The sequence below is a fragment of the Fringilla coelebs genome (assembly GCF_963513975.1).
Source record: "Fringilla coelebs genome assembly, chromosome: 1".
Taxonomy (NCBI): domain Eukaryota; kingdom Metazoa; phylum Chordata; class Aves; order Passeriformes; family Fringillidae; genus Fringilla; species Fringilla coelebs.
The window spans coordinates 104,026,809-104,053,864 of record NC_140028.1 but is presented as its reverse complement, the minus strand read 5'-3'; the positions used below and the strand labels follow the sequence as shown (position 1 = coordinate 104,053,864).

Here is a 27,056-nt window from a genome sequence, read left to right as displayed (position 1 = left end):
GGCCACCTGAACGGACAATACAGACATATGGTCCAGCTACCTGGGCACAAGATGGGAGTTGGAGATACTGAACCACAATTTATATGTTGAATTGCATCATAAGACTACAAGCAGTTGTAGAAATAATATCTAATGAAACAGCAGGGGCCATGGAATAAATAGTCAAACAGCAAAAGCAAACCAGAGCTGCAGTGCATCAAAATGGTTCAGGACTAGACTATTTGTTAGCAGAAGAGGGAGAGGTTTAACACATCTGAATGCTGTCTACAAATTGATAATGGGGATGCAGTTTTGGATAAAGCCAAAAACATCTGGAAAATAGCCCATGTGCTATGGGAATCTATAATGAATAAAGGATGGTAGGAAGATTTTTTTGGAATATCCTGGTGGAAGAGGGCTGGATTTGTAGTGCTATGTGGAATAACAGGTCTAATTTTTCTTCCATGCTTTTTTTTTTCTTCCATGTTTGATCCCGTGCTTTATTCAATTAATCACTTATGTAGTCCAAAACGTGCAAATAATGACAGTACCCAACAATCCAAAGTTGGGAACCACAGGATGAAAGCAGAAAACTATGGTATTGAGAAAAGAAAAAGATGATGAAAACAAGGCATTTAAGATCTATGAAAAGTATCAGTATGCCAAAAATGCAGAAGTACAAAAGTTGTATCTCAAGCTAAATATAGTACGAAAAACAAAGAGGAGGGATTGTGAATTCTGTTTTTCAGGGAATTCTGTTTTTTACCGAATTCTGATTCAGTAAATTCTGTTTTTCACACCAATCATCTCCACGTCTGCCAGCTCACTGCCACCTTTGATGGCCAGAATAATTTTCCCTACCCCCTTCTCTGAAGGCCTTTATGCTGTGGGACAGACTGCAGTGTTACATATACATCTTCCATCCCAATGAAGTGTAGGAGCCATAAAATTACCAGTCCTCCTCCAAAATACAAAGATACAGACTGAATGAATAGTCTTTCTGCTTAATTCTAGCACTTAGCTAGAAGAACAAGAAACAAGAAAAATGCCCTTGGCTTCTAAATCTGTTTTCTCTACTTTTGGAGTGGAGATGCTACAACCTTCTTTGAGATAGAAGCTGGAGGTAACCAAGAGCTGTATCTCATCACTAGTGCTACATCATTGATACTTAATTTGATACACTGCTCATCCACTGACTCTTTGAATCTGCTCCACTTCTGGTCAGAGTTTAAATGCTGACTCTGGCCTGAGTCCCAGACCTTCACCTGTTGATTGCAAACCATGGCTGCTGTGTAGGAGAGCATATTTCTGGGAGCCATCTTTGTGTCCTGGTAGTCCAAAGGTACACAGTGAACTTTCTCCACTTGTCCAAAAGGTGATCATAAATCCCCTGCTTAGGCCTTTTGGATACTGTCATCCCTTCAGTGATCTGGAGGATTAAGGTCCTACAGCCTGGCTCTGCTTTCGTTTGGAAGGCAGTTTCTGTAAGGTGGGATCAGAGGAGCAGTACCCTGCTGATCCTAGCGCCGCAAGGATAACTGCACGCCAAGGTTTGCGGAAGAGGGGATGCCCCGGGGCCCGTGCCCCTCCCTCCGGAGTTACGGCCGGAACGCCATCAGGCAAGCGGTGAGGGGGAAGTGGCGCGGAGCGGGCCACAGCCCCCCCGCTGCGTGAGGAAATGGCTCTCACGTGAGGGAGGCGGCAGCGCCCGGCTCACCCTGCCCGCTGCCCTAGGAGGAGGCGCCAGCGGGTCTGGGGCCGTCTGCAGCATGCCGACGAGCTTCACGGTGGTGCCGGTGGAGGCGGAGGGCGAGGAGCGGCAGCGGGATGGGCAGCAGCGAGAGGAGGAAGATGAAGGCGACGAGAGGGACCGGGGCACTGGTGAGAGGGTGGTGAAGCGCCGGTGGTCAACGCGTAAAGAGAGCGTCGGCTCTTTGCGTGCGGAGGAGTGGGTCTGTGGTGGGGCGGCGGGCGGACGGAGAGTCCCCGAATACTGTGGAGGGGCCGCATCGCCTCTGTGCAGCGAGCGATGCCGGGGCTACCTGTCCAGGTGTAGAAGTGCTCTTCGGGAAAGGGCGAAAGTCTGGCGCCTCGGGTGGCTGAGAGCCTGTTTCTCTTTGTTTCCATTAGTCAGCGCCGCTGGCCGAAAGGAGGAAGTACTCATGGGCGGCTCCAGCCGGGGGAGCGGAGCAGCCCGCGGTCGGGCGCGGCGCCTTGCCGGGACGGTGTGGGGCGGTCAGTCCACCTCCCGCCTGCGACGGGAGCGGGCGGAAGCAGCGCAGCCCGCGGCGGTTTAACAAACGGGGAAAATATGTAGAATCAATCGTTTAGGTTGGAAGAGACCTTGAAGATCAGATCATGAAATCCAACCATTAGACTGTCTTAAAAGCTAACTGTTGTTGGAGCACACTAGAGAGAGGGCTAAGAGGCAAGATTCAGCCTGTGGAGAAGAGCACAATTTTACCTGCTTTGCTCCAGGTGTTTGTCCGGCCATGTGCTTTTGCATCAGGCATAGGATCTAGGGTTAAGTAGGTGTTTGCTACGAGATGCCGTCGCGTTCGGAGCCTTGCTTGTTGCTAGGCCTCGTTCCTGAAAGCCTCCTGCGGGAGTAGAATCAAATCGGACGTGGAGCTTGGGTATCGTTAGTGAGAGTCTGCTCAGGACAGCCCCTGATGCCGGGGCAGTAGTATTTCTCTGCGAGTGTTGCGGGGGAAATAAGTGATTCTTCACTTGCATGACAAGGCACGGCTGGGAAAGCAGTAATTCCTGTGGCTCTGAACACTTCATTTTTCCGAAGCGTGTTGCAGCAACAATACCAAGTATGGTGTGTGAATCACTGCTAGCACTTCAAGACCTAGTTCACATCTTGCACTTTATTCTGGATGCTCTGTTACAATCGATGCTTCTGTAAAGGTTTGGGTAGGAGGATTAACTTTGTTAGATGATAAGAGGTGAATAAATGGGGGGTTGTAAAAGGCATCTTATTTTTGTGGTACAGGTGACAAGGCTAATTCCGTGTGATGTGGGATATGAATGTAAAGAGATAAAACCAGATATTTGACAAACTTAATATATTTACATTATTTTAGGAAGCTAATCTAGTAAAACACCAAGCTGGCACAGTTGGGTTATTTTCTTCCAAAGCTTTCTAACATCTCACCCATTAAAGATATATAATAGATACATATAGTTGTCTTTTCCTTAGCATATTCAAATGATCACTAGGTGTTCTTATAACTGCTTCTTCTTTTTCCAAACTAAATGCAATAGAAAAAACCAGAACAATATAAGCTGTGACAGTTTAACAGTTTACAACAAACACAACAGCAAACAACAGTTTGTTTCTGTGACATCTGCTTGTACTAGATGGATGACTAGTAGTACAGCATTAATCTGGACAAATTTTCTCTTGGTAAAAGAGCTAGTCAGAGAGGCATGGTGTATGGTGTTTACGGAGGTGGCATGTCAAAATACTGACTGTACATACAGGCAAAGTTAGACAGGATTTGTTAGACTGCATGTATATATGAAGTATCTGAAAGGCTTGGAACATTTTTACATCCTGGGAAGGTGAGAGGAAGAGCGGAACTGCTACTTTCACAGTGGTTTATCACAACCCTAAAGGCCAGAGATAAATTTTAAAAATTCTCTTTATGTGATTAGGTAGTGTTTTGGGGACTAGTAGTTACAGTTGCAAGATATATTTAAATACTGTTATGGATCTGTATCAGTCAAGGGGATGAATTTATGTATGACTCTTCCTGTGTGTTTGTAAAATTGGAAGTAGAGAGAAAAACACTGAAAAGGGAAGGCATTGATTTGTATATAAATTATAGGTGAAGAACTCTGACCTCGTGAAGAGATTAAATGCTACCCTCTGACAGAGAGTTTTGGGAAGTGAAAGATGTGCTACTTACTGTTGCTTTGGGTATTGTATGGAATTGTTAAGTTAATGCTGTATAATCAAATAATCGTTCTTGAGGTATTCTGAAAACTAAAGAATTCTGAAATGTTTGTACTGCTAAAAGCTGCTGTAGTTAAGCCCATCTAAAAGCCTGCTGCTCAGCGGAGGACACCCTGCCCTTCTCACTGCTCCAGCCTTGAGAAAAAGGCTAAGAAGTAAATTATTTCTTTCCTTTTCCTCCTCTGTGTCTGGGCTTGCTTCCTTTTTCCTGCACTTGACCATCAGACGCTTCACTGGTCTAGTTCAGCATGCTAAACTGTGAGTAAACTAAACTTCTGCAGCGGTAAAAATCATGCTTCCCATGTTTTTGGGTTGAGGTGAGTACTGCAAAAAGTGAGAATGGCTAGGGTTATGTCAAGGTGAGAGGTGGGCAAAGCTGAGAGCAGAGATGAACATAAAAAAGAGGAGAATGGGAACTTCCCATTTGACTTATCCTTAGCCTATATAGCTCAGCATGTTATTTTGTTCCAGTTGTTTAGAAATCTAGCATGTTATCAGTTTTGGTTGAGTTGTCTGTCTTAAAAACCAGCTAGTTTATCCTTGACTGTACTAGTACATTTTTTTTAAAAAAAACCTAACCTACCAAATACATGAAAACCTGACAAACCTGTCCCATCAAACTCAGAACTAATTTTTTTTTTTTGAGGGAATCAGCTGTATCCTGTCTAGTCATTAGATCAACAGTAAAGTAGTTTTTATTTTTATTAGCAAGGCACTTATCAATTAGCGCACAATTTTGTGCATTTATCCCCTTTCACACATAACCTGGGATGTTCTTGTTCTATAATCTGCACTCCTTCTTAATAATCTGAAATTCCGTAGCTTCATATTTTCTGACTATATGATACTTTGATGTATGTGAAAGGAGGAGATGACATTTGTGACTCCCTATGGGGCCAGACTGTAGCACTAGCCACAGCAGTACTTCAGAAAAGGCAGAATACTTCAAGTTAACATGGTTAAGGGTGCAGCCTTCTGACTCAAATATTCACAAAGTAGCAGAAAATAGATGTGCCTCTATCTTTTAATATGTTTATAATATACTACAAAGAAAGGATAGTCAGGAGATAGTAAATGGTTGAAGAAGAGAAGTATGAGTCTGTAGACAGTAAGGTATGAAGTTTTATCAGAAATTCTGGGCTTGATTTGTTTTGGGTGTTTTGTTTGTTTTCTTCACAAATAGTTGTAGTGACTGTCTAGATTGACCTGTAAAAATTTTGTAAAGTTGGTCAGTTTTTTGTTCCTTAGCAGCTCTGTGTATCAGGTGTTTCAAGGCATTGCTAGTATTTTTAGCATCCTACAGTATTATTTACCTTGCTACAGCAGTTTCTTATTTAGAAACTAATATGAGAACTCCTGCAAATTCTTTTAAAATTGAAGACCCTCAGATACAAGGAATAGCAATAACAAACCTGATCATCTATGAAGGAGCCATCATATAACTAATGAAGCATGGATGCTGTGAATTTCTGTAAAATGTTATTTATTGGAAAACCAGGGAATAGCCGACACAGTTATATATGTGTGTGTGTGTATGTGCAATGGAGGAAGATAGTTAATCTCACTGAGAAGTCTGGTGTATTTTCAGTCAACCTTTCAATCTTAACGGCCACAGTTGACCAGGCTTGCAGCATAGATGTTATGATCAGAGAAAAGTAGATTTTAGATGTTATTCAAAGATTTCATCCCAGGAACTAGTTCGCTGGCATCCATTTAACAGAATTGAAACACTTTTTATGAGTTTAAGGCGGGTATAAAATGTGTAATACATTAATGCATAAACTAGAAAACAGTGACATTTAATTTGAAAGACAGTGAACAAATTATGCTGCCAGTCTAAAAAGAAACCTTTATAAATTACAAATATTTGTTTTTAAAAAGAGCTTACAAAATTACTAGAACTATATTTTAAAGTGTTTATCTGCTACATGTTAAGTAGAATAAATGCCAACTATTTCTACACAAAATCAATGTTTTAAAACTAACTGACTTGCTTAAGGTCTGCTAATACGTACAGATATCTTTTGGTGTGTAAAAGAAGGTTTTTTAATAGTAGATAGGTCTTTGGAATAGGTTAATACTACTTGTTGCTAATCTCTACTGATCTGTTTAGTGGATATTTTTAAAAGTGAATTTATTTGATAGAAATAAAACTTTTAAAGTACTTATTAGATGAAGACGTGGGATGTTTCAATGACTTGATCCTTCCCATATCACTAAGCTGGGTGTTTATTGCTGAAAAAATCTTTCAGCTTAATTCTCTTCAGAGAGTTCTCTGACTGTCATGTAGTTCGTGTCATGTGCATGCCTTATGCTGCCTGAAGCCTTAATGACTTGTTTCAGGATTAATCCAACGCTAGTAAGAAACAGGATTTGAGGTCTTACACTAAGCTGGGAGGAAGGAACTGTCAGTTTCCTGATTCAGTTCTTGATACCTGAAGAATCATCAGAGGAGACTGACTTATTTTTCCTTAATCATGAGTGAGCAAGATTATGAAGAAAATGGGCCAAATCCAAGTGAGTCTCTTTACAAAACAATACTGTGCTCCTAATGTCTTTCTTACTGAAATAGGAGGTTCCTGTACTTCCAGCCATATTTTAAAGAATTTATAAAGAGATTTTGCAGTGTTTTCATTAGAAATAAGTTGTGCTTGATGGTAATAGTAGCCTAAGTAAAGAAAAATCTAAGATTTAGCAATATTGATAACATAGGTGATGGATGTAATGTTAGAATCATCCATTATGTAAAGAGGTTTATTTGCGAGGGGTTTAAATACACTTTGTTCTGCATATCACTATAACATATAAATTGTGCTAATCATTAATAAAAATACTGCAAGAAATTTGTGATGTAGTAAATATATTTAGACATTAAATTACTGAAAAGAACCCAATAATATGAAACTTTGAGTGTTGCACTGCATTCTTAAACCAATGTGGTACAAAAATTGAGGCAAAGTTCAAACAAGTTCAAACAAGTTTATGGATGCCTTTTTCATAATTTGCATTATAGGAAGATAGTGGCTTTTAAGAATTTGACTGTATTGTAGAACTCCAAGGTGGCTTTTAAAAACATGACTATGTTTTAGAGCTCTAAGGAATGCTCCAATATGTGGATTTAGATTAGAATTGTTAGAACATTTAATTTATAAGATTCTATGACTTCTCTAGTTGCCTGCCAATCAAAAACTTGAACATACAGGAAGGAAATATGCATGATAGAAAAGATAGAATTACAGATTTTGCCACAGGCAGCTTTCTTGGATCCAATGGTCATATACATCAGTTTTATTGACTTTTATACTTTATGTATTTTTACCTTAAAAAGTTTTTTTACATTAAACATTAACAGTAACATTAAATGTTTGCTGTCCCTTGTGCAAAGAGAACCTCATTTTCATATTCTCAGTTTGCAGTGGCTTGTTCTTAATGTGACCAAACACTATCTGAATGAAAATGTTACAATTGTTTTTATTTAAACCTGTTACATTTCACCTGTATATGGCTAACCAGAACCTACCTCAAGGTACATGGACTGTGATAGGAGTTGCCCTTTGCAAACTCTGAAGAGTTAGGACTTTTCTGTTAAGGATTATTCCCCAACTGCAGTTCTGCTTTAGATAACAACATATAAAATTAGCAATTTCTAGTGGGAATCAAAGCTTTTCTAGTTAAACACGTACTTGTTTGGAGAACAGTTATACATTATCATAGCTGAGCTACCATATTTGAGGTCATGTTGTTCAAAAGTTTATGTAATTCTTACTCCTTTGAACAACACCTGTGTTCTTTTGCCATATGAAAGCTATCTACTTTTATTTTTCAGACAGATGTTAAACTCTTGCAGCATGTCAGGAGGAAAAGATGCTTGCTTTTTTGGACAAAACCTGTTTGAATACAAAGGTAAACAGGAATGTTAGGAGCATTACTTGGATATGAATCATGATGGCAGACAGTGTGGGAGAGTGGGGAAGCAGTGAATCTGGAAAGGATTTAGGGGTCAGACTGGAATAGAATATCATGAGCTTGGTTTAATGCTGTGGTAAAGAGGGCTAGCCTGATCCTTGGAGTAGAGGTGACAATTATACTTCTGTAAATAGCATTGACTGAGACTGGTGTTACTACACTGTATTTGATTTTCAGAGTTTGATTTTTTTTTTTTTTTGGTGTTGTGTAACTTAAAACTTGTACAGAACTTTTCCACAGAAATAATTTTAAGGTTAGAAAAATGTTTTAGGAACTTTTTTGATTTTTCAAGAGATAGGTTGAGATTATTTGAATAAGTATAGTTACCTTCACAGAGAGAAAATACTGTGAGTGGTTAAATTTGGAAGCAGTTACTAGGATGTTATACCTAGAAGTTTGAAAGAACCAAATTTAAATGGAAATATGGAACAATTTGAGATTTTTTCAGTATTAATAAAACCCTTAAGCTTTACATAAATTAATAGGGTTTTTTCTTATTTCAGTTCTGAAAACATCAAGAGATGCACTGCTTAAATTTCAACATGATTTTTTTAAAGTTATGGAGCTTAGTGATCAAATGAAATTCCTGAGCTTGCGGAAAGATGGGAAATTAGTCAAATATTTTTGTTCTAATCTCTTGAACAGGCATCACAGTGCCAATTTAGAATCACTTAAATTATAGTTTCCTTGTTTACCTCTCCCTTTCTCTGCCACTTTCTCTATAACAAGACAGCTATAACATACATTTTTCATACTTTACTACTTGAGATTCAGGAGTGGGGAAGGAAGCAGAGGTGGAATTGTCATGAATAGTAAGGAAGTTTTTTCTGTTTGAGTAATTGCTCATTCCTACACTGATTATCTCCGTTGATAGCATATGCATTTATGGTCAATAGTTCAATTCCTGTGAGGAGCAGTGTGATATGGGGATGGAGAGAGGTGAGTAATAAGTGTGAGGGGGGAATTGCAAAATTGTTACGGTTTGAAGGGACTTCTGGAGATCATGAAGTCCAACCCCTGAATAAGATGGTCACCTTATTGGTGAAGGTGGCGTCTGCATGTTTAAGCTCTACTGTTGGGTTCTGGTTTGCACTGTATAAAATGGGCCAGTTTGGATCAGCTTAGAAATTTTTACCTGTTAACAAACCTTAAAAGTAATCTACCTGTTAGTGTTTGTGAGGATCACTACTCTGAAACTTCTGAAGAATATGAATTTACATACCATCCTGCCTTTTGTGTCTCTGACCGGCACTGAATTGTGATGCATAAAAATTTTTACCTAAGTTTTGTTTGGTGTGTGGAAGTGTTAATAAAAAAATCATCTGATGACATTGTCAAAAAATTTAAGGCAAGAACAGCTCTGGTATAGTTTGTGATAATTTGTGTGGGTTACACTGCATTGGCATTTGGGGGACTGGTGTGTATGGGCATGCACATTGTGATGATCTGCATCAACGCACTAAATATTACCTTGAGACATATCTCCTACATTCTCTTCTTGTAGCTGTATGTCTTGTTAACAAAAGAAAATGTCGTTGCAGCTGATTTCCATTCAGATATAATCACTCATTACAGTGCTTGAGTATATGTAGAAATCAAGATTAGGGTTTTTTGCATGTCCCATCAACACAGCAAATACCACATAGGCTTTTAGGAAAGGTACATTAGGGTGAGAGACAACTGCTCACTTTAAAACTTTTAAAATGTTTGTGAAACCTTAATAAAAATACAACAAAAGGACTAAATAAGGAAAAAGTTGCAGCACTGGGAACTGCCTTCATGGCTACCTACTATGTGGTTGGTTCATCTTCAAGATTGATGCTCAGTCTTTTATATCCCTGGGGGGTTGCATCAGCCAACACTGGCCCCTCCCAAAGTATGTCAGTCAGCTCTTTGCTGTTTAACAGTGGAGACTGCTTTCTTGTCATTTGATGGGTCTGGTGTTGTCATGCCTCACTCTCTTAGCAACAATCTTTTCTGTTCTCAGCTGCCCCATGTAAGGGGCACATGTGCATGCCTTCTCTTTTACCTGTCCTAGACAACCCAGACTGCCTGATGGCAACAATACAGAGTGGGGGGAAGAAGAAACTATGGGGAGAACAGAGGACATCTAAACTACATTAATATAACTATGCATAATAAAGCTTCTCTTAAGTTGTACACAACATTCATCTGTTAATTGCAAGAGCCAATCATCTCATTATCTATCTATAACAATTAGTTATGGCTTTAGTTTGTTGACTGGTCCAGCAGTAAGCATAGAATTGTGCTAGGTTATATGAACATTCTGTATCAGATTAAAAATTGTAATAATAATTTTTAAAGTAGGTACAAGGGTAGAAATATAATTTTTAGAACTTGGGCTTTGATTACTTAATTGAGTGGCGTGGAGTATAACGTTAACAGGCAAAGTTTTTCTGTGTCAGAAGACATATAAAACATTCCATAAACAAACCCAAAGAAGGTTTTGGTTTGGTTTTTGTTTGGTTATTCTATTTTGACTTTTTTGTGGTCCAAAATGAAATACTAGTCTAGATTTAAGATTTTTGCCTGTAAACCCTCATAAACTGAGTTACTTTCAGAAATCAAGCAACAGAAAGTATAGATTTTTAGAGTGCTTCGGTTGCAGAAACTGGATTTCAGAAGAAATGCAGCTTAATGATATGTCTGAAACTACATTGGAAGCTCTGATTTTTATTTCATGTTTCATTCAACTCACACTTAATTTCAAAGAGACCTAAGGAAAAGGTGATTTGCTTGTCAGGCATTGGAATGGGCTGCCCAAGGAAGTGGCTGAGTCACCGTCCCTGGTGGGGTTTAAAATATGTGTAGGTGTGGTGCTTAGGGACATTGTTTAGTGGTGAATTTGGCAGTGGTTGGGCTCAAGGCACTTTTCCAACCTACATGATTCTGTGATTTAACTATCTTAAAACTTCCTCTTAGAGTTCAAGGGGATGGGGCTGAGATAAACCATAAATGGCTTAAGACTTACTAGTGAAAGTTCTTACTCTTTTCGTGTTCCATGTTACCTCAGTTGAAGTAACTGAAATAGCTTTTTCTATTGTCCACTTGATACATGAGGGGCAAGATTTACAGCATTTGTGAAAAGTGTTAGTCCTGTCTTAATTTAGTTTTGGTTTTCCAATGAATCATTTCTTTTCAATTGTATCTTCTTTTGAAGAAAGAATGAGCTAAAGATTGAGATAGTTTGTTTGGTTAATTTCACCACAGATGTTCTCTGTGTGTTGAGATTCTAAAACTATTTTTTTCTGCCTAGTGGTATAATACATGTCAATTTAACTTACATGTTAATAAGATTCACTGTATATCTAGACATATTAAATAATTATACTTCAAAAGGTGGTGGTTTTTAATTTGAAATGAAGGTGATTTTGTTGACAGCAGTGATGAAAATTCAAAGGTTTTCATAGGTGTTTTTATGAATATATTAATAAAAAGAAGACCAAGGAAAATCTATCCTTTATTGGCTGTGAAGGGTAACAGTGTAACAAAGGATGAGGAAATATGAGATGCCTTTTTTGCCTCAGTCTTCAACAGACAGACCAGTTATCCTCATGGTGACTAGTCCTTGGAGCTGGTAGAGAGGGATGGGGAGCACAACTGACCCCCTATAATCTAGAAAAAGTAGTCAGTGATCCATTGAGCCACTTAGACACTCTCAAGTGTATAGGGCTGGGTGGAACCCATTAGAGTGTACTTGGGGAGCTGGCAGAAGAGGTTGACAGTCTGTTCTCTATCATTATTGTTAGTCCTGATAAACTGGGGAGGTTCCAGACTGGCTGTTAGCTGGAGTTTAGCCACTGTGGTACATGTATGAGGTTCAGTAAGGCATGCAAAACAACCCCATGCAACTTTTCAAGCTGGGAGAAGAATGGCTTGAAAGGGGCTTATCAAAATAGGACCTCAGAGTTCAGGTCAACAGCTGATTGAATATGAGCCAGTGGTGGACAAGAAGGCCAATGGCATCCTGGCCTCTATTGAAAATAGTGTGGCCAGTAGGACTAGGGAAGTGATTGTTGCTCTGTACTTGGCACTGTTAAGGCCTCACCTTGTGTTTTATGTCCAGTTTTGGGCCTCTCTCTTCAAGAAAGATATTGAGTTGCCGAGTGTGTCCAGAGAAAGGCAATGAAACTGGTGAAAGGTCTGGAGCACAATTCCAATGACAAGTGGCTGAGGGAACTGGGGTCAGTCAGCCTGAAGAAAAGGAATCTCTGGAGGTACCTTATCACTCCCTATAACTACGTGGAAGGAGTTGTAGTAGGGGATTGGCCTCTTCTCCAATACAACTGGCAATATGGCTAGAGGAAACGGACTCTGACTGCACCAGGGTAGGCTCTGGACATGATGAAGAATTTTTTTTACTGAAAAGGTGGTTAAACATTGGAATGGACTGCCCAAGGAGGTGGTAGAGCCACCATCCTTGTGGGTGTTCAAGATACGACTGCATGTCGCACTTAGTGCTATATTAGGATGGCATGGTAGTGTTCAGTCAAAGTTTGGACTTAGGGCTCTTCCAACCTTAATGCTTTTATGATTCTATGGTCCTAATGATTTTATAATTGTAGAAGTAGTCAACAAACTGCAGATGACAGAGTACTTTTCAGTTTGCTTTTTTGGTAACTTTTTCAGTGTTGATTCTCTTTCAAGTGAAGCTAAAATAATATTTGACATGATCAGCATTACCTATCAAATTGCTGTGCCAAACATACACAAATGCAAAAAGAGAACTGTGTTAGAGAAACAGGAGTTTATTGCAGTCTATCACTACCAGACTGTTTTGAAGACTATCATCAGAAAGCTTTAAAATAGGCAGAATATTGGTTGTAAGCACTGAAATAGGTTTCCAGTTCTTCAGATCCTAAATTCTTCATTCTCCCGTTTGAAGCCTGTTAGGTGGGTTTAACATGACATGTTTGTTAGAGATGCTGTGCTCTTTTTCATAGTGGAGTAAAGCCAAGTAACTCTGTTTAGAAATAAAAACATATAAAGGACAGCTTCACAATTCTCCTACCTGCAATTTAAAATACTATGTAGTGCTGAGATACTGATTTTTATGTCCAGAACTCTAGTTTTCAACTTCAGAAATATGATTACTAATTAACTTTTTTTTTTTGCTACCCTTTTGGTGTTTAGTCTAATGATACCCACTGAAGGAGTAACTCCAGTGACATTATCCTCTATATGAATACAAAATAATAATTGAAATTTCCCAGCTCACTTTTTGAAGAGTAATCCTTTCTGGAGGTATTGGAAGTACCCTGAAAGGAGTACTAATATTTAGTTAATAATTACAGATACCAGATGTCAGTTGGTGAGAAAGTCAATAGAAGTGTGGTCTTGGCAAGACTGAAATCAAGCAACATTATTTTAACTTTGGAATGTACCTTTTAATGAATGGCTTATAAAAACTTCAGCAGAAATAATGGGGTGATTTCAGGAATGGAGCCAAAGGAAAAACCACATTCCAAAAATCTTGGAAAGAAAATGCAGTGTCTTAGGCAAGAAATCCTAGTGCTCATGTGAAATACAAAGCTGTATTTCGTGTCTGGTACAGAAAGGCAATGTGTGTATTTGTGATTGCAATATGTGTGGACACCGACCATGGGACAGCTGCAAATTCTAATATTAACTGAGGAAAGTAAAGCATGGAAGAAGGCCTCTGAACCTAGCTTTTGTTTGCAATTAACCTGGATTAATTTAGGAGCATTTGAATTACAGCATTCGGGATGTTGCTTTTTGCTTGTAGTCAGGCCTTAAAGAGTGCTGCAATAATAACCTTTTTAAGTATAATTTTAAAATATTGCTTGTATCCTTGAAACTATAGCTTTGGAATATATAGAAAGGAAATATGCTTATCTCACTCCTTAACAAAACTGAGAAAAACAGCTTGAGAAAGGAAGATGGACATCATCTCAAGGATTTAGAACTTCACCAAGCTGGACATCACTGTTGTGAGATTTATAGTCATTGTAATAACAAGGGGGATCCACATCTGGGGAGCTGGACTTCACCACATGGGATTCATCATTGTTCTTGTGGAAACTGGACCAACATCTTGGAGGCTGTCACCACCATCTGGAGATCCTCCTTTTTTGGGACGCATCCTGAGAAAAACTAAATCACAATAGTGTATAGAATTGTGATGTAAACAAGTAGAAATAGAAACTGCTGAGAAAGCTTATGAGTACCCCATAAATACCTGTAAGCCCAAATATCGGTGTGCAGTTGGAGGGAAAACTGCCTCCACTGTACCCAGCGCTGTTTTGCTCATACTTTACCATAATTAATTAATAAATTGATTGTTGCTTGAATATTGGCCTAGTCAAGCTTCTTATTTATAACACTCATATGCTTTAGCAAAATGGTAAGAGAAATCAGGATGTATTTGTTTCAGGGCAGAGTTGCTCTTTGTTGTCTCTGAAAAAGCTAATTGAATTTTTTTCTTAAGTACAGTGGAGTCCATTAAAATGGAGCCCATAAATTCCAATTTTTCAGATAATTTTGCATGAAACCAGCATGTTCCATATACTGTGAAACATCTCAAGGTGTTAGTTCATGAGGGAGATTCTTTTGTGTTGACAGTGTTCTTCTGCTGACCTTGCATTAACCTTTGTTGGAAGAGGGGCACCTAACCAGGCTGTAGGACTTGAAGTAGTGGGAGACCAAATATAGACTGTAGAGAAACAGAAAAATGAAAGTTGGAGGATGTGGGTAGAAGGAGATATAATGGATAGATAGAAGGAGATATACTGGATATGTGAATTCATCTCACCATTTCTTCTCTGGACTGAGGAACTAATTTTAAAGCCCTAATTTTTAGGACAGTTGTTATATTCTATGTCTCTTATGATAGTATGTGTCATGATACCAAAAACTATAGTGATACTGTGAAGAATGGTAGGAAATTAGTGGTGGGAAATCCACAGTCCCTCTTACGTTTGAGGGACTGAGATACATTTCTGTCTGGTTTACAACCAAGGTAATATGTTGTGCTGAGACTAGTGTACCCATTTGCCAGAGCTTTCTTCTGGGATTTCGTATCGGGAGCAGAGGGAGGAGACAGGGGAAAAGAGTACAGCTTGTTCTGCAACTGTTCCTTGATTCTGTAGTGAAGAGACTGTAGGTGCTAGTGCTGTAATCTGTGCATATAAGGGCAAAAGGGCACACAGGCAAAGTGGTGCAGCCAAGGAGTTGAGATTATTTGGAAATGCCAGTGTTGTGACAGTATCAGCATGTAATAGTTTTTGTAGTTTGTGGGCTGAAAGGCAGTGAAAGTAATGCTGTATTATTTGAGAGGTGTGCCAGAACAGGTCAGTAGAGCTACAGGTTAATGCAATTTATATTTTAATAAGGAATAAATTAAGTATAACATGTCATGGAAGGGTCCCCACAACCTTTACGAAGTAATTCCTTTTGCATTGTATTTCATAAATTCCTGCCTCAACTACTGGAGATTTTTTGAGGGAGCCAGTAAAGTTATAAAAAGGTTAGCTGGAGGGTTGTTTTATTCTATACTCAAAACCTTTATATGTAGTGCAATTATCAAGTGTTTTAGGGAAATTAGAAAAGGTAGGGAAGAAATCAGTATGTGTGTTAAAGAGTAATAGTTAAGAGATAGAAGACTATACTAAGATTAGACTGTTAAACTAAATCTCCTTAAATGTTTAACATCCACATATCTGAGATGAAAACTGGGTTTGCAGCAACCTATGGTGTCATTTAGGACCAGCTCTTACCAGAGTCTTCTGACTATTCCTTTTACAGTATAATGTATCTTTTTTTTTTTTTCCCTCTTGTTTTTAATTGTGTTACTTTTCCACTAGGGGATGGGATTGCCAGGGAAAGCAGTCCATTTATTAAATGTGCAGAATTGAGCAGAGGAAACATGTATGAAGGAAAGAATATGGCTCTCTTTGAGGTAAGTTAAATACTCCAAAAACATATTTTACCTTTAATGGAGATGAGCAATCACCTGTTTTCTTTCTGTCTTAAAATTTAGCGGGGGGAAAATGAGTTTTAATAACTTTTTCATAGTTTGGTTCCTGCTAACATTCCATTTCAGTGGATTTGAATGGTATATAGGCAAGAACAGTAAATATTAGTGTGCATTGATATGAAGATATGAAATAAGTCTTCGTGCATTTAAATTTTTTGGGCTAGGATCTAGACATTGTTAGACAAAGCTACTGGAAGTTAAATCTATTTTTTAAAGAAAGCAGTATTCAGTTTTAAAAGGATTAGCAAAATAATTTGTTCAACAGGGGAATTACAGACTTTTTGTTAAGCAGCAAAGCTATAAAACAAATTTACAAGCCATGATTAGTTGTATTGTCCAACTATAATGTAGAGCACACCATAGCAATTTTTAATGTAAATATCTACTCTATTAATGGACATTTCATACCTTTTTAATCAACTGAATTATTACAATCAAATTACTGAAAAAAAGTGTATTAAATGAGTACTTTTAAGGGCCACTTTTGCAATTAAGTAGTATTTCTAGTAAAAACCTTAGTTGGTCTGCTCTAGCAGCATCAACTAGTCTTGCTCTGATGCTTGCTGTTAACAAAAACAAGGGGCTTCCAACATTGTTTAGCTACCTTACTGTTTCATTCTTCTCAATATTTTCTTTTTGTTCTCTTACATTTCTCTTTTCTTCCTTTCAAATATCTTTGCACAGAGGACATGGTCTTTCATCTCACCTGTGCGTGACCCAAATAATGTATATTTACTATTTTTCACTGTTTTAGAGAAAATTTTGTTAAGGATCAAAGTAATGTTGATCATTAATTGTCTTTTTGTCATGTGTGCAATGTTATAGTATTTTTTGACAGGAATGATGGTGTTAAAGTTCTTTCATTGAATTTTTCTCCTTCAAGCTCTATTCCATAAAGCCATTTCCAAAACTTTATGTGGTTCAAATTAGTTGCTGTATTCCTCAGTGATGATAATATGGCCATAGCTGCTTTTTGTCCTGAATCTGTTATTTTGAAACATGGCTTACATTAAATCAACTGATATAAAGCCATTGTTTTGACATATCTCAAGTTATAGATATTGCCATTAACAGAATCGCATTGAAAGCCTTCTAGTGACTTCACCGCTGCTGGTTGTGGTGAAGTTTTTTGATACTGTGTATGTTTCAGACTGTTTCATCGCTGCTGGTTATGGTGAAGTTTTTTGATACTATGTCTGTTTCAGACTGTTTCCTATAATCTTGTTTTTCTTGTGTTTTCAGATGTGAGAGTTGTATAAACCGCTAAAAAGAAGTTTGACTGTTATGAACCATTATCATTATCTAATCTCCCATACTTTACTTCTTGTCTGTGTTTGTCACCCTGATCTCTTGTCTTCTTTCCAGTGTACAATTTTTTGTATTTAATTGAATTCTCTTGGATCCATTTTTCTTGGAATTCTAGTGTTGTATATTCTTCTGGATTGTCTGATATGTTTTAGCATGCTTTTGTTTTGTAGCAGTAAAGAAAGATGGGCTGACTTCTGTGTCAGATGCTATTACATATGTGCAATTATATGTTATATATGTGTGGCTATTTTCAACAAGTTAACATTTTGGAAGTAGTATGCCTGGTGTAAGATAAAATATGTAAGCCTGCAGCACTAGACTTCAGAGAGGTACTTAAGTACTTTAGTGCTTGAGAAATCATTTGAAGTCACTTTCTAAACACAAGCAAGGTGCTGGAAAAACACCATAATGACTCAACCCTACCAGTACAATCCACTAAAGACTGTGCTGGGATAAAAATAGATTTTTAAAATTACAGTGGGATTTCTCTAGGTTTTCCTTATATTCCAGTTGCATATTGTAAGGTAGTGTAGAAAATATTAAAGAAATGGTGCAACATTGCTATGTAGAGTTAAACTTCTAGAAATAATAGAACTTTCTTGTTGGTTGAAAGCTGACTGGTATTCTGTCATGCTATTTTTTTTATTTGGCTGAATCAGGGCTGACCTGTTATGTTTGCAGCAGTATCATAAAATGATGACTTAAAAAGAAAATTTATTTAATAAATGCAGTATTCTTCAAAACCCAACAGGAAGAAATGGATAGTAACCCCATGGTGTCATCTCTTCTGAATAAACTAGCAAACTACACTAATCTGACTCAGGGAGTGGTGGAACATGAAGCAGATGAAGACAGCAAACGAAAGGAAGTCAAGGTATTTAGATTTCTAATAATTTATTGAGATAAAGCTAGCTATAAGAGGTTCATTTTTCAACCTGAGAATATGTGGACGCCTAAAAATGGGACTGAGGTTTGTAATACCATGTTTAGAACTGAAGCATTTGCATCCAGACTTGTGTTAATTTGATATACTTGTTAGCATGTTTTAGCAAAACTGTGCTTTAAAACCCCTAGGTAAAACATGTGCAAAGCTAGGATCGGAAACATGGAGTACACCCAGTTTTTTCTTCCTTTCTTTTCTTCTTCCTTGTGAACTTGTGCAAGCATCAGTACCTGTTACCTACCTGTAGCGTGTGTACAGTAGGACTTTTTGCAGGTTTATTACTATATTTTAACTGCCTAGGTTTTTAGGTAGTTATATTAAGGCAAATTTGAGATGAAACAGGTCACTCTTTTAATTCTATAAGCATATTTGCACCTCTTAACATGGTAGTAGTTTTTTTGAGTAGCTGTCTTGGTTTTGTGTGTTGGAGTGTTTTTAAAACTTAATGGCTTCGTTCCAAGAAAACACTTTGTTGCAAACATCAAAAATATTATACTTGGGGGAGGGGAAGTCATATGCTCTGTGTGACACATTGCTAAACACACTTGCTAGAAGTCAACTAATTCATCAAGGGTTGTCTGTCTACTGGATACCCAAAATGTGTATCTGTGTCTGTAGAAGTAGAATGTATGCAATAGTTGGAGTCTGCAGTGGCATGTTGGATTGACCCCTCTGTTAGGAGAGGCTGATTTTGAAGGAGAAAGCTAGGATTAAAGCATGTGACCTGACAGAGTATAAGAATGTATAGGCAAAGGAGGAATGTTGAGCTGCATGGTGAGCATGGTGACTGAAACTAAGAAAATTAAGGTAGATGCTGGGAAGGGGCAGTGCTGGGAGTCACCTGTCTTTGTGTAGGAGAAGGGGTCCTGCTACTGAATTTATAGGCTGAGCTATGAAGAAAAAAGGAGAAGTATGTGAGAATGAGAAAAAGGAAAATGAGCACAGAGCAGAAAAAACAGAGATAAAAATATGTTTGAAAATAAGCTTAGAACAGCAGCTCATTTGACTGGAAGGCAGCTTTTGAGTGGAAGTTGACACCAGGACAGTGGGCAAGGGTCAGCGATAAAGTCCAGCTGTTTGTTTAACTTTTTGCTTATCCTGCATTTGTTCATGGGTGTGTTTTCTTTCTGTTTGTCTAGTTGTGCTTGATCTATATTTGTTTCATCTCATCTGAAGATAAGCTTCAGATGTGAGAAAAGTAATGCTGATCTTCTCACACGTTCCTTACTGTGAACCCTGTTGTCTGTTCAGCTGCTGTGTAGAGATTTTAGTCAATGCAGCACCATATTACTCCCTCTGGAGCTGACTATGGACAAATGAACATCATACCCTCACTTGCACTTGATCTTGTTTGTGCTTCATGTGGTGGCCTGATAACACAATTTTTATGTATGTGTCTTAATTTCATTTCTGAAATTGTGATAGTTAAATAGTAGCCTGTCAGAGTAGCATTTTTAATGGCATGATTGAGACAGTGGAGTTGATGCTGCACATGCCCAAGATGCTAAAAATAAAAAATATAGTCTAAATGGCACTTTATGGTTTCTTAAACATACTTGAAAATTTAGTGTTTTCTTAATAATTTTGATAACTTCTAAAGCATCAATGCTTGCTTATTTATTTGAATCAATTTCCATTTTTCACAGCCCATGTGAATTAAGATTATCTTGTGTAACTGGAAAGCTACTGTGTGTAACTCTTGATTTTAACTAGAGTATTTCAAAGCCTGATTTCTCTTCATAAGTGTAGAAGACTGAAACTTTGGTGATGAAGCCTGAATGTTTTTGTGTGTGTCTTGACCTATAATGATCACTAGCAAATAAAAAGTACACATATACTATATTGTGACAGGTTTTACAATTTTTGAAAAGAAGAAATTGTAGTCAGCTTTGTGTTACTTCATGCTCTGTCTTAATACCTTGTCTGTCTTTTTTTAAAATTAAAATTACCGTTGAATATAATTTTTTATGCCAGCTGTGTGGCAATTTGTGATCAGCCTTTTGCAGAATATGAATAATATTTTGATTATGGTAGTAATTTATCTTTAACCTCTAACTTTAGCCTGTAACTGGTATTTCAGAAAAAGTTTTTAAAGTGTTATGATCAACAGATAAAGGGCCATCCTATCCCTATCAAGGTGTCATCCTAATTCCTGTGGAACAAGAGAGTTTGTTATCACAAATAGTTTTCTCTCTTTTCAAGTAATTTTCTTTATAAATAGCACGTTTTTATAAATGATCGAATCTGCAGCCAAATTAAAAAAAAATTTAACAAAGATTTATTAGATCAATAACAAAATATAATTAAAAAAAATCCACCACAGCCAAGACAGCGTCAACTCCGGAATTTGGCACTGGGTGAACCTGGATCCGACTGACAGAGTGCCAGCCTTTCCCTGGTGGTTCACCCGGACTGTCTCATTCAGCCAGCTTATATCCTGTATATTCCGCCTGGTGCCAGGGAATGACAGAATGTCCTTTGTGTCCCTTCATATGTAGAGCTGGATCATGTAGATACAAAGCAAGTCCAGGTGTCCTAATGACTGACTGAGCTCCTCCAGAATGGCCTTTCACTGCAAAAGCCAGTCCCAGTGTCCATATGGTTGTCTTTCATATGTCATCGAGAGTGGTGCCAGTATTCAAGATGACAGATGCAATCTGCTCCCAGGTGCCTGGTGAGAGGCTTAAGCATTTCTGGGATGCTGACTCCAAGGTCCATTCTTAAGCTAATCCGGGAACATTCTTAAGCTTATCCGGGAACTAATTGAATAGAAATAGGACTCTGCTCCCAGCCAGGATGCTCAAGGACATGAGTTGGATTTTTACAATATTTTATACACACATATATATACAAATAGCATAAATTAACTCTCTATATATAACAACGTGAATATATGCAAAGCTGGACACTCTGAAGCTACCATACAGTTCCACTTAGCATTTGTTCATGGAGCATTTGTGATAAGTGTTTGTGGAATAAAGTGTTTACAGATTTAAATTTTTTAGTGCAAAGGAATTGATGTTCTCACTTTGTTTCCAGGGTCCACGAATGGGCACTTTTATTGGCGTATATCTTCCCTGTTTGCAAAACATCTTGGGAGTTATCCTTTTCCTGCGTTTAACATGGATTGTAGGAACAGCTGGAGTTCTTGAGTCTTTCATCATTGTGTTCATGTGTTGTGCTTGTGTAAGTTAACCTTATTTTATTTATTTTTTTAAACTCTTGTCCGAAGCCTCTGTTGAAAGAGTACTGACATCTTCTAATGTATGCGTATCAGGGAAAAAATAACCGCATTTAATCATACTGGTAAAATTGTACTGATATTTAACCAATATGGTTCAATTTAGAGAAATGGGTTATGTAAGCAGTGAGTGCTACATGTCAGTCTAACCAGTATGGAAATTATTTTGAGTTGATCAAAGTAAGCTTTTGTTTAAAGTTTTATTAAATCAGCCTTTAGCAAATATTTCATTATTAACTTAGAGATCTGAACTGTTCTGCTTTTTTCAACTTCAGAACAAACTGAATAATAAACTACAAATCAAACCCCATAGCATTGCATCCATAAAATAATTTTTTAGAATATAAGACCTTTACTAGATGTTTTCATAATTATGTTACAATTAGTTTTCACTACTTTTTTAATTGAAATAATGAACATACTATTTTAATTATATGCAATGGTCTGTATTCTTCCAGTTTTTCTTTAAAGACTGTGTCAAGTATAAGTTAACTGAATCTTTTGCCTGAAAAATTGAGTACTTGAGTTGCATGGATATCCCAAATTAAACATCTTGGGGGGGGGGGGGGAGGGGGGGGCGGAAATCTAGTTCCATTTGATTACCGTTTTGCCCAGTCTTTAAAAAAAAATCTCCAGAACTCTGTTTTTTAAAATTTTTTCTATTTCATCTTTCCACAGACTATGCTAACTGCAATTTCAATGAGTGCTATAGCAACAAATGGTGTAGTTCCAGGTAATGAGGAATTTTATCTTACATGGTAAATTCTTAAATAATGGAAGTTTAAAGCTGGGTATCATAAGTAATGCTTTTGTACCAAATGCATTTTTTCTTTTAATTGATTTTATAAATAACTTTTTAATGTGAGAGACAGTCTTTAAGACTGGTCTGGGAATTACAATCTGTAGCACATCTTTGTCATCAGTCATTTGATCCTGTTTTAATCAAAGATAAGATGTTATAAATTGAATTAATGGAGACTGGTCTTCACACAAAGCAAATTTCTTTACAAATAAGGGTACTACTTTTCTCTCTCCTGAATTTTCCTACATTCCAGCTAAACGCTGGAGTTAGTTGTCTGGTTTTCTGCAAGAATAGTAACTGGTCTCATGGCAAAAATATTTTTCTGCATAAACACTCTAGGTTCTGCCCATCTCTTTAAATTTTCAGTATAGATTGATAAATTGATTTGGCTTCATAAAGTAAGAGGATTTTTTTTTTTAGTTGCACAATCAGTTAGCTCTTGAAGCTCTTACCCTTTTCAGTTTCTCAGCACTATAATTGATAGTTCTGGTGTTCAGATACTGGTATGAACTCTGAACTTAAACTGAAGTTGTTGGGCTATAATAAAAGTAAAAGATATAATTTGTGTAGGATGTAGAGTAATTGTATTATAATTGTATTTCATGAATACATATATGAAATAAAAAATCAATAGACAATTTTGTTTAAAATACTTGTGTTTTATAATAAAATTGAGTTATTCAAATCAGTATGCAGATAACTAAAATGTTTTGCTCTAGTTTCCCTCATATTTTTAAAGTTCATCCTAATGGTTTTGTTTAACATCTCCCACAGACTTTGAAGCCTGCAGTTCTTACATGAGACAGGTCTTAATTTTCACTTTTTTTTTGCTGTTGGTGCCAGTTTCTTAGAGAAATGATGCTTGTCCTGGAATATATGGAGAAGGCAGAAAACACAGATAAGAACCTAGGATTGAAGGAGACCTAAGCAGCAGGATCCTTTATTTTGCCTTTATATGCAAGAGCATTCATTATATTTAGTAAAAGGATTGGTGATGCATCATAATATCTGTCTTAGTTTCTCATTCATTCATATTGGAAACACTGAAGTCTGTGGAACAGGCTGCCCAGGTGAATGGGGGAATCATCGTCCTTGGAAGTGTTCAAAGAACAAGGAGGTGTGGTGCTTAGGGGCAGAGTGTAGTGGTTGACCTGGTAGTGTTAGGTCAATGATAGGACTTAATGATCTTGGAGGTCTTTTCCAATTTTAATGATTCTATGAAAAACAGCTTCAGACCCTTCACATTGATATATGTTATTTAAAATTGCACACATCTTTTCTCTGTCTCTTTCTTTCCACAAGCAGGACAAAAAATCCTGAATTTAAGAGTAGATGGAGAGGGAACCAGAGAAAAGAGTTTGCTTTGAGTGAGTTGGTTGACATTCTAAAAGAAAGAGATGAGCTTGAAATTTAGAGCCTTATTAAAAGGCAAATAGTGCAATGGAAATAGGAGGGTGTTGGTGTAGTTTATGACTTAAAGAAAGATGATGCATACCTATGGAAAATACGAGTGAGAAGAATTGGAGAACTCAGGGTAAAAGTGAACATTATATATGTGGACAAGAAAAAGCAATCCCTTCCCGACACCTTTAAACAGTACTAAAAAACTGTGAACCATAGTGAAAGTGGCAATGGTTTAGTATACAGAAAATAGAAAGAATCAGTAGAAAATAATCTGTTTTGTCCTTGTCTCATAAAGCAATTACTTTGGAAATTTATTGTTTGATGGGGAACAGCTTAAGGTTAGAAGCTAAAAATTTATTCATATCTATTAATACCTGTATATCCTTTTTTAATTTACTTTTGTTTAGCTTGTGGAATTTTTCCTTCCTCTTCTTTCTTCGGTCTTTGCTTTCTGTTCCACAGACAATGCACATGGGGACTTCAATCTTGAAATGTGCATTCTAACTATCTAGATGGTATAGACATGTATTACAGTCTTGTCATCAGCATGTCAGTGGAGACACCTGCAGTGGTCATCTTGATTATGTTGACTGAATGATGCAAATTTTTGTTTTCTACTGCCATCCTTAATCTGGAGTACTGGAGGTGTTTTTGTTTGTTTGTTTGTTTTGAGATTTTGTTTGTTTTTGTTTTTTGTTCTGTTGTATTTTGTTTTGTTAAATTCACAGCTGGAGGCTCTTACTACATGATTTCAAGATCTTTAGGGCCAGAGTTTGGTGGAGCAGTTGGACTTTGTTTCTACTTGGGCACAACCTTTGCAGGAGCAATGTACATTCTTGGTACCATTGAAATTTTATTGGTAAGTACTAGTCTCTATTAAGAGTAAATGTATTTGGGCTGTTTCAGGATATTGCTGATGAATTTTCTTAATGATATAAAATGCATTCTAGTTTGGTGATTGTTAATGTTTTGATACTACATTTTCGGGATGTTGATATTTATTCTTGTGACAATTTGAGGAAGTTAAATTCTTATCAGCAATACAAAAATAAATTAAATGCTATTTGATGTATTTTTATTTTATATAATGTGGGAACGAAGCAGAAATCTTCTCTTTCCAAATAACAGTTGGAAAGCATTACCAGGGTAACTCACTGCTGCTCGGTGAAAAGTTGTGGTGAACATGAAGGGCATATCTGTGATAAGGCAATAATAATCTATCACATTTCCTCATTTCTCAACTACTGGCTTTGAATTTTCATATGTTTGCAAAGATGCTGTGGAAGTCTGCCTGTGTGGCAGTGGCCCTACTATGGCTTTGCTTCTTCCAGGAGGGGCCAATAATCAGTTATCAATTCAGAAACTGAAGATAAGTGCAGGAGATACTTAAGAATTCTTCCTTGTTACTTACTATGATCCATGTAATCAAATCCAGGTCTTTTTGCATATAAATTAGAGATAGTATTCACTAATGCTTGCTTGTGTGATCTGATCTGGCTTTTGTCTGATTTAGTGTAGTAACACGAGCACATGTTGAATTGTGGATTGAATTTGGTGTACTGTTCTCCCTATTAGAGGGTCATGCTGGGTTTGTGTTGCTAATAAAAATGTATGGGATCCAGCTACAGAATCTGAAGTAAAATGCTGCCCAGATTATCTGTCAAAGACCTCACAATAGACCCCTGACATAGCCACAAGGCATGAGTATTGTTTTTTTCCTTCACTGGGGCATGGATTATTTGGAGAAACAGAAATCAGTCATCTGCCTGTAGTTTTCCCTGGCAAAGGCTTTGAACAGCAGGGCAACAAAATCCACAAAAAAAAATCTTCTGGAGTACCTCCATAGAGAGCCTGAAACTTCTGCAATGTCATGGTGTAGGGTTTTCTAAGAATATATACTTTATCTGTAATAATTTTTTTAGTTTGCTTTCTTTTTCTTCCATCATGATGTGACAATTTCCATACCTTCCAGCATTCTAGTAAATTGTAGTTTACTAAACTTAAAATTAATTTAAGAAAATTCTGGTAAATTATTGTCAATGTCCATTTTTGGATTTTGTTTATGAATTCATCACAGCAGCCTCCTCAAAGTTTCTTCCTGCCTTCAGAAATTATATTATTGAAAAATAGTAATTTGATCAGTTTTTTTGAAGGACTGGAGTTGCCTCAAGCCTAATATTCAAGCCCTGGTAGCTGAGCAGAGAGGGGTGTTTTTAGGGGTGCTAGGAAAAGGCATATAGATATTGCTGGGTAGTGTAGTACACTAATGTCTCAGAACTACAGACGAGTTTATCTTCTCACACGCATTTATCAGTATAAATGCTATTAAGAGTTTCCAACTCCTTTTCAAGTAGAACACACCAAACTTTAAGAAAGAAAGATCTGTAAGAGAATCTTATTTGAAATTGCAGTAGTTTGAAATGTCTGATTTAGCACATGACTAAGCTTCTTCACAATAATCTTAAATTGTGCTATTGCAAGATTAAAATTTTATGAAGTATTATATAGGGTCTATAATACTGAAAACGTTTTTAGTTTATTATACTTTTGTTTGATTCTTCATATTTTGCTTCAATCAACAGAAGTCCTGTTTATGGTTTGGGTTTTTTCTTTCAGTTTTGTCGTCTTTTACTTCCTTCCACCACCAAATTCCTTAGCCATTTTTCCTATTTGGCAGACACATGAATTTGAGGAGTGGAAGCTCTTTAACAGGAGTTAAGAAGCTGGAGCAAAAGTTGTATCCTATTCTTAGACCTTGTTTTTCTTCACCCTCACCCTTTTCCTTCCTTTATCTCTACAGTTTCTTGATGCCCAAATTATATGGCTAAACTCATTTGTGAAAGCAAAACTGGTATAGAAGGTTAGATTTTATAGTTCAAGTAAATTATTTAATAAAATGTTTATTATTACATGTATGATAGTTCACCATATCTCTTGCAGACCTATATTTCTCCAAGTGCTGCTATATTTAAAGTGACAGATGTTGGTGAAGAAACAGAGGCTATGCTGAACAACATGAGAGTCTATGGAACATGTATTGTCATTCTGATGGCCATAGTAGTTTTTGTGGGAGTAAAGTATGTCAACAAACTTGCACTAGTCTTCCTTGCCTGTGTGATTCTTTCCATCATTGCCATATATGCTGGAGTTATTAAGACTGCTTTTGACCCACCTGACTTTGCGTAAGTGCAATATTGAAGTTGTGTGGGTTATTTAAACGGAAAAAAGTGTGGGGAGGGAATAGCTACTGTTCATATTTTCATTTCATATTTTAAGCAAAGTTTCAAAATACAAATACGTTGGTTTCAGTGGTAGGTTTATGTAGTTTAAATACCAATGTAGTCATTTGTTATTCTGAGCTACACATCTGAATATTTCTCTCATTTTTCATAAGATACGGTAACTCTAGAAAATGTTCTTTGGTGCTTAAAA

The 27,056-nt window shown here is 37.2% G+C and overlaps 1 protein-coding gene across 1 annotated transcript in view; it reads left to right on the top strand.

Annotated features, from left to right (window-relative positions):
* Positions 1 to 1,748: 1,748 nt before the first annotated feature.
* Positions 1,749 to 27,056, top strand: part of LOC311166891 (solute carrier family 12 member 7-like) — a gene marked incomplete at its 5' end in the record, with an annotated part of 71,362 nt that continues 46,054 nt past the window's right edge. The window contains 7 exons of the mRNA XM_084227115.1: positions 1,749 to 1,860; positions 15,754 to 15,848; positions 17,986 to 18,108; positions 21,217 to 21,363; positions 22,097 to 22,151; positions 24,353 to 24,483; positions 26,565 to 26,806. Coding sequence (XP_084083241.1) covers positions 1,749 to 1,860; positions 15,754 to 15,848; positions 17,986 to 18,108; positions 21,217 to 21,363; positions 22,097 to 22,151; positions 24,353 to 24,483; positions 26,565 to 26,806 — 905 coding nt within the window. The remainder of the gene's footprint in view (positions 1,861 to 15,753; positions 15,849 to 17,985; positions 18,109 to 21,216; positions 21,364 to 22,096; positions 22,152 to 24,352; positions 24,484 to 26,564; positions 26,807 to 27,056) is intronic.